The sequence below is a fragment of the Anabrus simplex genome, chromosome 6 (genome assembly GCF_040414725.1).
Source record: "Anabrus simplex isolate iqAnaSimp1 chromosome 6, ASM4041472v1, whole genome shotgun sequence".
Lineage (NCBI taxonomy): Eukaryota > Metazoa > Arthropoda > Insecta > Orthoptera > Tettigoniidae > Anabrus > Anabrus simplex.
In genome coordinates, this window is record NC_090270.1 from 158,025,021 (window position 1) to 158,038,807 (window position 13,787).

General features: G+C 40.2%; 1 protein-coding gene across 3 annotated transcripts in view; it reads left to right on the top strand.

Moving 5' to 3' along the window:
• px (plexus) overlaps positions 1-13,787 on the top strand; it is a 742,022-nt gene that overhangs the window by 536,916 nt on the left and 191,319 nt on the right. For all 3 annotated transcript variants that reach the window (XM_067150020.2, XM_067150021.2, XM_067150022.2), the window contains exon 10: positions 8,822-9,114. In XM_067150020.2, the coding sequence (XP_067006121.2) occupies positions 8,822-9,114 (293 nt within the window). The remainder of the gene's footprint in view (positions 1-8,821; positions 9,115-13,787) is intronic.

Sequence of the window (13,787 nt, forward strand, 5' to 3'; positions counted from 1 at the left end):
TGTTTCCTGGAACTGTTGGAACCACCATCAGATGTTCAAGAGAGAGGGCCTGTACGTGTATCGTCAGATCTCCTTACGGAACTCGCACTGCACCGTGACCACAGACCCCATCTGTGCGAGCGCAACAACACGGAACACTTCGTGCTGAGGTGATGCCATTGTTAGACTCACGCGGCAATTGAGTGAGCTCACTGGTGTGCAGGTTGAATGGAGTTTAGGTGGCAGGAAGGGGTGGTGAGGGGAGGGGAGGAAGGTGCGGAGAACTCTACTGACTGCTAATAGAAATATGAGGCCACACCCTTTGTAACGATATGCAACTCGTTCCACTGTGTGGCTTGAGTACGGCGCAATAAGCCTTAGAAATCGGTTCATTCTTTATGAAAGACCCTGTATATACACGCTTCCTCCAGCACTCTGTAATAAATAATAACTTTGTACGCGGCCTCTATATACATATATATAGTCTCGCTCCACATGGCGTAGCATCTACCAAATTCCACTGGAAGCAATGCTTCAACTGCCACATCTTCAAGTGTCTCTTGTTCAACTCAACCTCGTTAGAAATCAGAGCTTTGGGATTGGCTACAGAGTTGCCGATCCACAAATAACAATCTTGCATGTTCATCCACATTTGCTTCAGCGTACACTTCCTGGCTGTACCCCGGGTTTCTAAACCACTTGTTGCAACACTTTTCACCGACTTCATCCGTCTATACCGATGTTCACTGGTTTTTTTTTTTTTTTTTGTTTTTTTGCACAATCTTCACTGCTAGGCCATGTGCACAGACTCTTACCCAAACAGAAATTTATACAAAAATACAATGATGCACATATGCAATATTCCCCAATTACAAATTCTTCTTACAATATTATGTTCTTACATCATAATTTAACGAACTTGTATGATATTCACTACTTTACATTACAAAACATTTTAGAGAAATTTCCTGACCTAAAATCGGGAGTTCGTCATTTACAAACATTTCTTAAACTAAGATCGAGCGCACGGTGTTTGTGCTACGGCAGCTGCCTGAGCTGAACTTACGTCGCATGCGGCCGCCCTGCTTTTAGCGTGTATGCAATCTTTTATGAAATCTTACCTTATAAGAAATGCTGGAAGTGTCGTCCTTCCTGAGTTATACGCATTGTATCTGATTACCGCATTCTGGCTTACGCAAGTGATTTCTGCCACTGCAACGTTTCTGATTTCATTCGTAATGTTTTCTTTCAGTTCCTCCAATGTTTGAGGATTTGTTCGATACACTTTTTCTTTCAGTTTACCCCACAAGTAAAAATCGCGTGCTTCTAGATCTGGAGAATGAGGGGAGAAATAGACCGGCACTGATCACTCTGTCTGCAAATACTTCCTAGATTGTAACTAGGGAATCTTCTGCTGTATGAGCAGGGTTGAATCTTGTTGAAACTACCCACACAGTTTTTCTTCTTCCGTTTACTGATAGAAGAACGGGATCAAAATGTCATCTCGGTACTTCTTTGCATTTACTGTCATCTCGAAAGAAATATGCCCTATTATTCATCGTGCTCTAACAGCACACCAAGCACCAATCTTCCTATCATAATGGGGAACTTCATAAACACCATTAGGATTTTCTACACACCAATAGCGAGAGTGATAACTGTTCACATGACCATTAAGATGAAACCAGGAATTTTACATACCTAAATACGGTGTTGCAATGATAACTGTCTCAACCTGTTAACAGCTGAGATTCAGACTGGCGACTGATGTTTGCCAGGTCAAACACGTGGAGGCTGCTTGTAAGGTCAACAAATATTGTGTGCGCGCCTCCCATACTGTAGCTTACGGATCAGAGAGTAAAAACGGGGCTTCGACTGTCTTAGTTTATATGAGAGACCCGGTATATATTCTGATTATTTGCATGTCCTTTAAGATCCTGCCAAACCCATCAAGCCACTGTGTTATGTTTAGAGCCCGGATTATATGTAGTATAAAAATAAGAAATATGTACATAAATATGTAGCTAAAATTGACAAAATATACAGTTAAACATGTAATAAATTAAAAAGATATGTAACTGAATACAGTGAAACCTCAGAATGCGAGTAACTTGGTCTACGAGTGTTTTGCAAGACGAGTAAACATTTTAAATAAATTGTAATTTGATAAACAAAGGTTCCACAATATGAGCATCATGTGTGCCTACGTTTTCCCCTCTCCTGTTCGTTTGTTGAATAGATGAACGATGTATTTGGTCCTGTAGTGAAGAAATACCTTTCAGAAAATAATCTGCCGCTCAAAGTCTTGCTGGGGACAATCCTCCTGCTTATCCTCCAGGCCTTGAGGACGATTTACTGGAGGAATTCAAGTTCGTTAAGGTTAAGTTCCTTCCTCCCAACACTACTCCAGCCTATGGATCAGCAAGTCATTTCGAACTTAAAGAGGCTATGCACCAAAGCACTATTTCAGCGATGCTTCGAAGTGACCGAAGAAACAAACCAAACCCTCCGAGAATTTGGGAGAAATCATTTCCCCATTGTGAACTGCCTGAAGATCATCGATAAAGCCTTGGGTGGAGTCACCTAGAGAACTCTCACTTCCGCTTGGGGAAAGCTGTGGCCTGACTGTGTTCTTGGATGTTACTTTGAGGGAATTGTTGGTGACAATAAGCTGCCGATTGTCAATGAAATTGTGTCCTTAGGGAAGACTTAGGGGCTGGAGGTGAATGACGTGGACATTCAAGAGCTGGTGGAAGAACATAGCCCGGAACTGACCACCAACAAACTGATGGACCTGCATCGCGGACAATGAGAGGAGGTTATGGAGATCTCGTCTGGGGAAGAGGAGAAGGAAAAGTCAATGGAATCTCTCACTTCAATTGAGATTCGGGGGAAGTGCAAAATGTGGGAAACGGTGCAAAATTTTGTAGAAAAACACCACCCAAATAACGCTGTAGCAGCGTGAGCGATGAATCAGTTCAGTGACAATGCAATGTCACATTTTCGTGAAATCTTCAAAAAGAGGTAAAGGCAACAGTCATTGGACAGGTTCCTCTTTAAAGTTACATGAAAAGAAAACAATTCTAGTGAGCGAACAGATAGCAGTGATTCCGTTAGTAAAATTCGTGCTACATAGTAACTCCACTAATGTCATCTCTCGTCTCCCTCACACCAACAGTGATTCTATTGTAAGGAAAAGTGCACTTTAATATGTTTTGTTATGTTTTGTTTTAGAAATGGTATGCGAATAAATATTTTTGTGTTGTGGACGAATCATCTGCGTTTCAATTTTCTTGTGGGAAGAGTTGTTTTGATATAGGAGCGCATGTTGCCGGAACTAATTACACTCGTAATCCAAGGTTCCTCTGTATCTAAGCTTTATTTGATGTATTGTTGTTCACAGAAAAGAAAAGAAAACCAAAAAAAGTTAAAAGTGCTATCTTATTCAACCTCCAATTTTCATTTCGAGGGGCAATTAATAACTAAATATTTTTCCAAATTTCCTGCGGTCAACGAATTATTTTTGTCAGTTAGGGTGTTCTTACACACAGAAAAAGAAAAAGTCACTCGTGCGTATTTCAAATGAGGAATGATACTGGAAAATACAGTCTCATTCTCTGGGAGCTGCACAGACTCACCGCTAAGTATTTGGAAGACATTTGAAAAAAAAAATTGTATCCTGGGTTCTTTTTCAATACATCATTGAATTTTACTGAAACACCGATTGCTCCTAGCACAACACTCAATTTACTGATTGTATCTTCCACTATAGACATAGATTCATGGAGGGGCAGCCTAGAAGTTTATTCTTTGTAATGCTGTTTGAAATTCAACTGAAATGGCTATCAATCGATGAAGCCACCTTTGAATCTTGAAAGGCACTCATATACTCAGGCACAGACGCTGCACTTACAGGAGGAAATTTTTCCACCACTGATTTCACTGCTTCAAAATGTTCATTAAAGAAGTTTACAGCTTCTATCCACGTTCGGATGATCACAGACTGTGGAGTTAACGGTATATCTGATAACAATTTCTTGTAGCACTGCACACCATAGGGAGATTAGCGGACGACTTTTCTTGTTGCTGATACTAAATCATTCACTTCAGGAAATTTTTCTCTTACAGTCTCAGCTACTCGATGTAATCCATATGCCAAACATTTTAAGTTGACCATTTTGGGGTAAAACATAGACAATGCAATCGCAGCTTCTAGCATATAGGATGCAGAAACTGAGTAGAGCACCAGCACTTTTTCTTCGTTAATTCCTAGCACTTTTTAAGTCCATTGTTGATGAATCGCATAACTGTAGCATGATTTGCCTGTTCCAGTAGTTTACACTAAATTAAATAAGACTTACACGGAGCCTCTGGATCCAATTTACTTGGTAGGAGATTTGCAATGAAACTACCCAAGGCATCAATCTGCTTTTCGACGGCAATGCATATATATGAATCGCCAAGTTCAGCTGTAATCGTTCCCATCGTGTCAGTGTAGCAGGAGTTAAAATAGTTTTTCCACAGTGTTGATTCATCTGGACTATTGAACTTGCAGTATTTGCGTAGGAATCCTTGGAACTTCGGCATTTAAAGTTTATACTGTGGTATGTTTGCAGTGACCATTGCCGAGCACAAGTCTTTATTAAATTCTCTGGTAGAAAACTAAGAATGTTCCAGTGCCCCTCGTGTAAGAAGAACTTGTTTCTTAGGCGGAGTACGTTTTTATTTCTCACATGAAATCAGTTTTTGAATGCTGTTGGAATTGTGACTTCATGAAGCACCCAATACGTTTGTCACACACTCTGCATTTCACGATTTTATTGTCACTTGTAAAGTCTTTATCAATCGAAATCTAATCTTTTAACTTTGACGCTAGTTTGGATGCGACTGGTGCCATAGCGATTCAATATCTGTGACTCAGAATGTGGTTCGAGCAAGTGTTTTCTTTCACTGGTTGTTTCTGCCAAGCGGTCATCCCAGCTGCAAGCTAACTTTCACTTTATGTCTTTCTCCGTAATAGCAGCTACATGTCATTGACCCACGCTTCACACTGTACCTATACATCTCAAGGCATGTACAAATCATCAACATAGCGAAGGAATGCAATTCTTCGACAGAATACTTCACTTAAAATTATTAAATTATTTTAGATGTTGGAGACCTTCAGGGTTTTTTAACTATTTTCAAGTGTTTAATTAAAAACCTTAAATTGATGTAAAATTAGTGAAAAATGAGGGTTTTTTTTACAAATGTGCATATCCTTCAAAATATTAAAAATATTTAATATTTATCAAAATATTTATTATGCATTGAAATATGTAAAAATATGTAACTTTAAACTCCTGGAATAATGGTCCTTTTAGTGTGATCCACTGACAGTTTAGCTTTTCTTGTAGCTACATATATGGGGAAAAAATCCGGACTATACCAATTTAAAGTCATATTCTAAGTCTACTGGTATGAAATTAATTAAAATGCATGGGAGGGAAAAAACAAAAATTAAATTATAATATTTAGTTCTTCCAGGTTGAACTGTGTTGTTGTTTTCTGTACAGTTTGCCGACGTTTAAAATACATTGCGGTATTCTTTGTCAAGGCGACAGAAATACCCCTACTCAATCCGAGGTAATCAGTCTCCCAAACAGCAATCATACTACAAGAGTAGTTCCTAACCTTGGCCTTACATATCCTACCCTCTCTGTCTGACATAAGCCCCCTGGCTGTCTCGTGAGAATTCTGGAACGTTACGTGTTGCAGCCAGCTGGTGGAATTTCCTCACGCTGTTGGGTACCTAGAGGTTCATCCTGCACATTAAAATATGCATGGAAATCCCCTAAGTAAAGAAATAAAAAATAAACTGGGAGGCAGTTATCACATATTTACACAGAAAGGATAAATTAAATCTGCCACTTATCTTATGTAGAACCTCCCGTGCTGCATGTAAGATCACCATATGTCGATTAAGGTTATATAATTAGATATGATTTCACAGGCGCTTGAATCAGATGAACTGTCACTTTCGTTTAAAATCTCTTCAGTGTTATCATAATCACCATCACTGTCCTCCAAATCACTTTTTCAAATACTTTCAATTAACTCAGCAATAGCATTTCCGCCACTGGTCTGTACTGTGCTCGGAGCCATGGCGAGGATACTGACTGACCCTGCTGAAATGTTTGTGCTTTCAGAGGCTACAGTTGGATAATAAATAATGAAAAAATGAAATGGCGTATGGCTTTTAGTGCCGGGAGTGTCCGAAGACAAGTTCGGCTCGCCAAGTGCAGGTCTTTCTATTCGACACCCGTAGGTGACCTGCGCGTCGTGATGAGGATGAAATGATGATGAAGACAGCACATACACCCAGCCCCCGTGCCAGTGGAGTTAACCAATTAAGGTTAAAATCCCCGACCCGGCCAGGAATCGAACCCGGGACCCTCTCAACCGAAGGCCAGTACGCTGACCGTTCAGCCAACGAGTCGGACAATAAATAATGTTACAAGTTCTTTAAAGGAGAGCTGTAAACAAGCCACATTCCTGTTAGATTCATGAAGTGCACAAAAGGGAAACCCTTGCAGGGATGACACGTGGTACATGAATATCTTGTCATTTGAGCGTGAATGTCATATCAAATTAGTAGAGTAGGTTATTTATTTGTTTATTTATTTATTTTTATATTAATTAAATAATTATACACAGGTAGAGAGATATCTGTAAGTTTAGAAACTACATTACTAAATGGAATGTAAGGACCAAAATTCAGCAACCTTGCTGGCCTTATCATTAGCGTAGATTAAATCGTTCAGGCTGCAACATTCAGGCAGGTTTCTGCATATCAACTGATGTTGTAGATCCTGTAAATCATCACACCCACACCGCTCGTCTTCAGTAATGTATCACCATTTCTTCAGAATTCACCTTACATCGAGACACTCCAGTTCCCAGCCTATTAGCGCTTTCCAGATAGCATACGGCAAATTATAGCCCATTATTAATAATTACATGTAAATTATAGCCCGCCGCAGGTATCTCCTTAACATTGTCTCACTGCTCTTTAGGTAACGAATCTTGCCACTGTTGTAGTTGACGTTTACTACTTGATGATGTAATTCCACCGTTGACTGCAAGAAGCTCTTTCTTGATCTCAACCTTGGAAGTTGTTGTTTGTGTCTGTACATGGATGTCTCGGTTCAGATTCTTGCTTCTTCTTCTCCATTTCTGCAGCTGTTCTTCTCCAAATATCTGTTGGTGCTATTCCCATGATTTGATGTATTTTACGGATAGGAGTTGGTCTCAGACATCCTGTCACGATGCGTCCAGTCTCATTCAGAGCTACATCAATCTGTCTAACATGTGCGGAGTTCCACCAAACTGGTGCTGAGTATTCTGCTGCTGAGAAACACAATGCCGAGGCAGATGTAGGGAGTACATTTTGCTCTGCACCCCAGGTGGTGCCAGTTAGTTTACGAATGATGTTATTTCTAGCAGATACTTTTAGCTTCTGAGTTTTAAATGTGAGGGAGTGATCCACCTTAACTTCTAGATATTTTGGACCATCACAGTGAGACAGTTGTTGTCCCCACTGTTTAACTTCCTTCTGGCTTCCCTATTTCTCAGATAAAATGCAGATACCAGCGTCTTTTCCGGATTGGGCCTCAATTTATTATCATCATAATATTTGGCCAGGTCTTCAAGTGCCGTGGTCAGCTTCATCTCCACCACTTCAAAAGGTCTGCCTTGGTCAGCAGTAGCTGTATCATCTGCATAAATGAATGCTCTTGTCCTAGGGCTGACTTGTTGGTCATTAGTGTAGATATTTTATAATAGTGGGGCTAATATACTGCCTTGTGGTAGACCATTTTTCTGAGTTCTCCATCAGCTCTTCTTATTGTGCAGGGTGACAAAAAATCTCCTATTTTGCAGCAGGCACTGGATGAATTGTGTTAGGTGGTAGTCTTTTGTGGTGGAATATACTTTTCTGATCAGCTGCTGTAAGATCTGAATGCCACACCTGTAACCTGCCCTCTTTCATATCTGTCCCCAATATACTGTGTCAGGTTAAGGATCTGACCACAGCATGACCTTCCTGGATGAAAACCCGACTGTTCCTTAATGAGAGCTTTATCAACATGCTGTGAGTTGCGATTGAGAATCATTCTCTCCAAGACCTTATATAAATGGCAGAATAGTGACATTGGATGGAAGTTTTTTGGATTTCTTGGTTTCTTTCCAGGCTTTAGCAATGCTGCCTGCAACTTTTGATTTCTGCCAGATTTTGGGATGTGCATTTTTGAGATACAGGTGTATTGTTTTAGGCCACTTATAATTTAAAACCTAAGACAAAGGAACAGCCATCATGTAAATTTTAACCTCATATGCCAAGTGGTTTCAGAGAAAAGATTACTTTTGTCATCAGGTCTCACCCCCACCCCCGTTTGGGGTATGTTGTTATAAGACCACTTCTTATTTAAAATCAAAGACATATACAGCAGCAACCATCGATGGTTTTGGAGGAATGAATATTTTGTTGTTCAGGGTTTCTTCCCCATTTCATCCCCTTAAGGGTGAAATTTTTTGAAACCCTTTCTTCGTGAGCACCTATATATGAGCACAACCACCCTGTAAAATTGGAACTGCCTACATTTTTTGGTTTTAGAGATATGGTGATCAGTGAGCGAGTGGTATTAGGCTTTTGTGGCTTTTGTAAAGAGAGATTAAAAGAACTTTGGGAATATAACATGACTACAGTTTGCTCATTATTCTTTTATGATGTGTTAATACTGTTAATATCCTGTTGCCTCATTCAGGAGAACCCCTATGTGTGATAAAGAAATTTCCTGTTCAGGATCGAGGCGTACCCCATGAACAGCATACTCAGCGAAGTTCCTCTAGACCAGATGAGGCCCAGCTGTACGGCAGTCGGACTGCTAGCAGTGCTGGTAGTGTTCCTGAACCTCCAGCCTCACAATTGCTCGCACGAAGTGGATTTCAACCCTACCGACCTGAAGAAGCGCGGCTGGGACATCCTCCTCCAGCCCCTGGTCCACCTCCACCATTCACATTAGACCCAGCAGCAGCAGCAGCATATAGTCAGTATCATCATGGGCTGTACCCTACTCACCTTCAGCATCCATACAGGTACTCCATCATTATTTTGTGTTTCAAGTTTAATTTTTAAGAAATTTTATGTGGAACTGTTTGGGAGGGATAAATCATAAAAAGGTGAGTACTGAGTGAACTAATTTATTTCACCTTGTGTATTATCGGCACACTTTTTAGCGATAGATTTGTGTACGGGGGCGTGGAGTAAGGAGGGAGCTCTTCCGGTTCCAGTAGTACTGCCAACAGAATGGAAATGAAATCTGAATCGAATTGATAGTATGATCAATTTGAATTTTCTAAACCTTTATTATCTTAAGCCAACAACTGTGTCACACACACAAATTATATAACATTATGTAACATTTCTCGGTGCGAATCTAGTTCCTAGCATGAATTCTATAGTTTGGCTTTGCTGTAAAAACAACAACAGTACTAGTACGTAAAGTGTACACCAGATGTCGTACAGCGATGCATAATCGATTCATAGTTTGTGTTCAAAGGTTGCCAGTATGAATCTTGAAGATTGCCGAGGTCTACCGATTCAGCACTAGGGTGTAACTCTATCGCTAAAAAGCCGATAATAGTACAATGGCGGCTAGAGTAGACACATGCAAGCTTAGTGCTGCTGAAGTTTGTGTTGTTTGTGTGGTAATAATCAGAGTTGGTGCATTTTACGGTTCTCTGCACGGGTCTGTTCGAGTTAAGGAATCGGTGTGTGCAAGTGAAAAAGTGAGTTCTTCTTTTGCATGGCTACTAGCAGAGAGAAACTACTACATTTCGGCGTTCTCTCTGACTGCATGCGCCATTTTCCAGACTTATAGGCGCCTCCTTACTAGCTCTGAGCCGAGCAAGCCTAGGCCTGGTCGCTCAATGATTAGGGGCTTGCTTTGCCTCCTACTACTGGCTGGAGATGTCCACTTAAACCCCGGTCCCACCACTTGTGAAATGAAAACAGACATAAACATCTATTGTCAGAATGTGCAAAGCCTAAACAATAAGCTGTCTGATTGTGAACTATCCCTGCCAGACTTAAGAGAAGTTGACGTGATCGAACTTACTGAAACATGGCTCTCGTGGGCTAGTGACAGTGAACTACCACTCAGTGCTAATTACAGCATATTCCGTCATGATCGCGCTACTCCAGGTGGTGGAGTGATGCTACCAGTGAACAGTACGTTACCGTGTAAACGAAGGCAGATCTCAAACGGAACTGTGAGTTAGTGTGGGTGGAGCTACTCTTTCCTCGACGCCCTGTACTTGTAGGATGTTACTACAGACCACCAAACAGCCCATTCTGTGACCTTGAACAGTGCCTGGACTCAGTCATTGCAGCTCTCCCTCATGGTGAAGTAATTTTAATGGGCGACTTTAACCTGTCTATAAAATGGTCATCTCCAACTACCGGACTGTCAGCTAACAACTGTAACACATACTTTATAGACAGTTTTATTAATGGCCTCGGACTGAAACAGTTTAATATGTACCCAACCCGTGGACCCAAAACCCTGAACTTCATACTCTTCTCATTAGAACTTAAAACAATAACTCCTGGCAGAAACCTTTTCCTGTTCGACCACCAGTCTCTCGATGCTACATTCCTCCTTCCTCACCCCTCCTCAAAGCCTCACAGCAGGACATCCTATCGCCCTCCCTACATCTGGCGCGGTGCCGACTGGCCTGCAATGTGTCGTGCCCTGGAATGCCTTCCCTGGAGTCTGCTCGAAATAGCTGATATCGAATCGGCTCTTGACCTGCTGTACGACTGGCTGCAAGCTGCAATTAAAACACTTCGTACCTGCACAACGGGCTACTACCAGCAAATATCAACACTGGATATCACAGGAGACCAGACTGATACTATTTAATAAGAAGAGAGCTTGGCGTCAGTGGAAAGACATCCCTAACCCACACACTCACAATACGTTCGTTAAAATCCGCCGCCACGCAAGGTTTATGGTCAGAAGAGATTACAAAACACACGATGACACTGTCACTGAAAACGTCTGCAGCAATCCCAAGCGCTACTGGAGTCTCATCAACACACGGAGAAGGACGGAGCGGATTCCTGTCAGCGTGAACCACAACGATGCAACAGCAAACGGCGCCGATCGCAATGAACTGTTCAACAGGTATTTCTTCTCCAACTTCTCCCCTCCCTTGCAAAACCAACTGCTCCCTCCCGTTGGTACAGCTTCAAACAGTACCCTATCAAGCATAACTACCACACCAAGTGAAGTTCATAACCTTCTTCAAACTCTTCGTACCAACAAAGCTACCGGTGCTGACACTATAGGTCCTCTTTTCCTAAAAAATACTGCCAGCACTCTTTGCGTCCCTTTCTCTAAATTATTTAACAGATGTTTTGCCATGGGCTATTTTCCTATTACCTGGAAACAGGCAAATATTGTTTCTGTTCTTAAATCAGGCAACAAATTTAATGTTTCATCTTACCGACCAATTTCTATTCTCCGCACACTATCCTTTATCTTTGAAAAAATTATACACTAGCGTCTCCTCGCATTCACTTTGCCGTATATCTCAACCAAGCAGCATGGTTTTCTACCAGGTGGCTCTTGTCTAACAAACCTGGCCACTCCGCATAGCTTTGCATCACACGCTATTGCAGCTAATTTAGAGCTGGATATCTGCTACGTAGACATTTCAAAAGCTTTCGATTCTGTAGACCATACTCTGTTGCTCCATAAATTCTCCGAACGGTTTAATATACATGGCAGTCTTCTGACCCTTCTTGCTGGCTTCCTACATAACCGTTGGCAGAGAGTGGTAATATCAGGCACTTCATCCTCATAGTTACCAGTCACCTCCGGTGTCCCACAAGGCAGTACTCTTGGCCCCTTGCTCCTTTCTTTGTTTATGGACGATCTGCCGTCCGAACTCAACGAAACAGCGAATACCCTACTCTTTGCTGACGACTGCAAGATATTTAGGGAGATCAGGAATCCAGCAGATGCAGCTCTGCTACAGTCCTCACTTAATGCCCTCTCGAACTGGTGCCGTACTTGGAAACTTATCCCCAATCCACAAAAATGCAGCCACATGACATTAACACTACGTAAATCTCCTCTACCGACATCATATTACCTATTCACAATTAAGTATTATTTATTTTCCACCTAGTCGATACAATGATTGCTTGAGGCAATTTTTAATGGTCAAAAGTGGTACATGTTTCGTATATTATCAACATCTTCAGCCACATAACACTGTTTAGATGAAAAATATATAAATTGACAAAGTAATGCTTTAGAGGAAGTGTCCTTAAAATTAACATAAGATTGACAACATTAAAACAAATAACTCAAGAGAAAATATATAAATTATTTCTACAATAGAAAGCAGTTGTCAAGGAACTACTTGTACAATATTCTATAGAGAATATGTCCTAATGAATATTCTTTTCTTAATAATTCATGAAAAAAGGTCAATTTATAAATAAAAAAATATACAATTTATAAGTAATTATCAAAATGAAGAAATCCAGATATCACAGTGTGGCTCTTGTTATTAATGCAGATGAAAATATAACTAATTCCTAGTTGTCAAATCTTATTAAGCCTGCTTTCCTTTGGAACAGTAACTCCTGTATTCTTCCACAGTTTTGCGTCGGGTGTAATATTGATGATGCGTTCTTCCTTGCTCTTGCACCTGAGAAGGGGGAGGAGCGGGGGATATAGGTGTGTCAAGAACTTCCCTGCTGTCACCTATAGCTTCAGCTGAGGAGGAATAAGTTGTAAGGCTATCTGTAGGTGGAGAAATTCCAATTCTTTTTTCGTGATCTTTCTCAAGCATTTTCAAATATACTTGAATTTGATAATATAATGGATTCTTATATTCTACAGCCTCATTAAGGTTATCATTTTCCTTTACAAGTTGGTCTAGATGAATGTATAGATCTTCATATGTGTTCATTAAGCTGCCCTTTTTTAACTTGTTCATGATGGTCAGGTCTTGTTCTATGTTGGTAAATTTATGACCTGTGGCAGTCATGTGTGATCCCATTGCTGAGAATCTTCTATGTTTTTCAGCATTCACATGTTCCAAATATCTAACTTTAAAATTGCGGCCGGATTGTCGTATGTATGTATGTATGTATGTATGTATGTATGTATGTATGTATGTATGTATGTATGTATGTATTCTTGCATTCAAAGCATGTGAGTTTATATATTCCCGAATCAAAAAATTTATCTTTTTCCGAGAGATTTATTGTATCATGGTTGAAAATACTATGTTTCATGTTGTTATTGGTGGAAAATGCAATTTTGAAATTTTTTCTCTTAAATAAATTTGTTATTACGTGTATGTTTAGATTATTATATGTGAACTTGATATATTTTTCAGTTTTACTAGGTTCGACTGTTAATTTAGATTGTTGCTTCTCCGAAAATATATCAAGTTCACATATAATAATCCAAACATACACATAATAACAAATTTATTTATGAGAAAAATTTCAAAATTGCATTTTCCACCAGTAACAACATGAAACATAGTATTTTCAACCATGATTACAATAAATCTCTCGGAAAAAGATAAATTTTTTGATTCGTGAATATATAAACTTGCATGCGTTGTATGCAAGAATACATACATACATACGACAATCCGACCGCAATTTTAAAGTTAGGTATTTGGAACGTGAATGCTTAAAAACATAGAAGATTCTCAGCAATGGGATCACACATGAC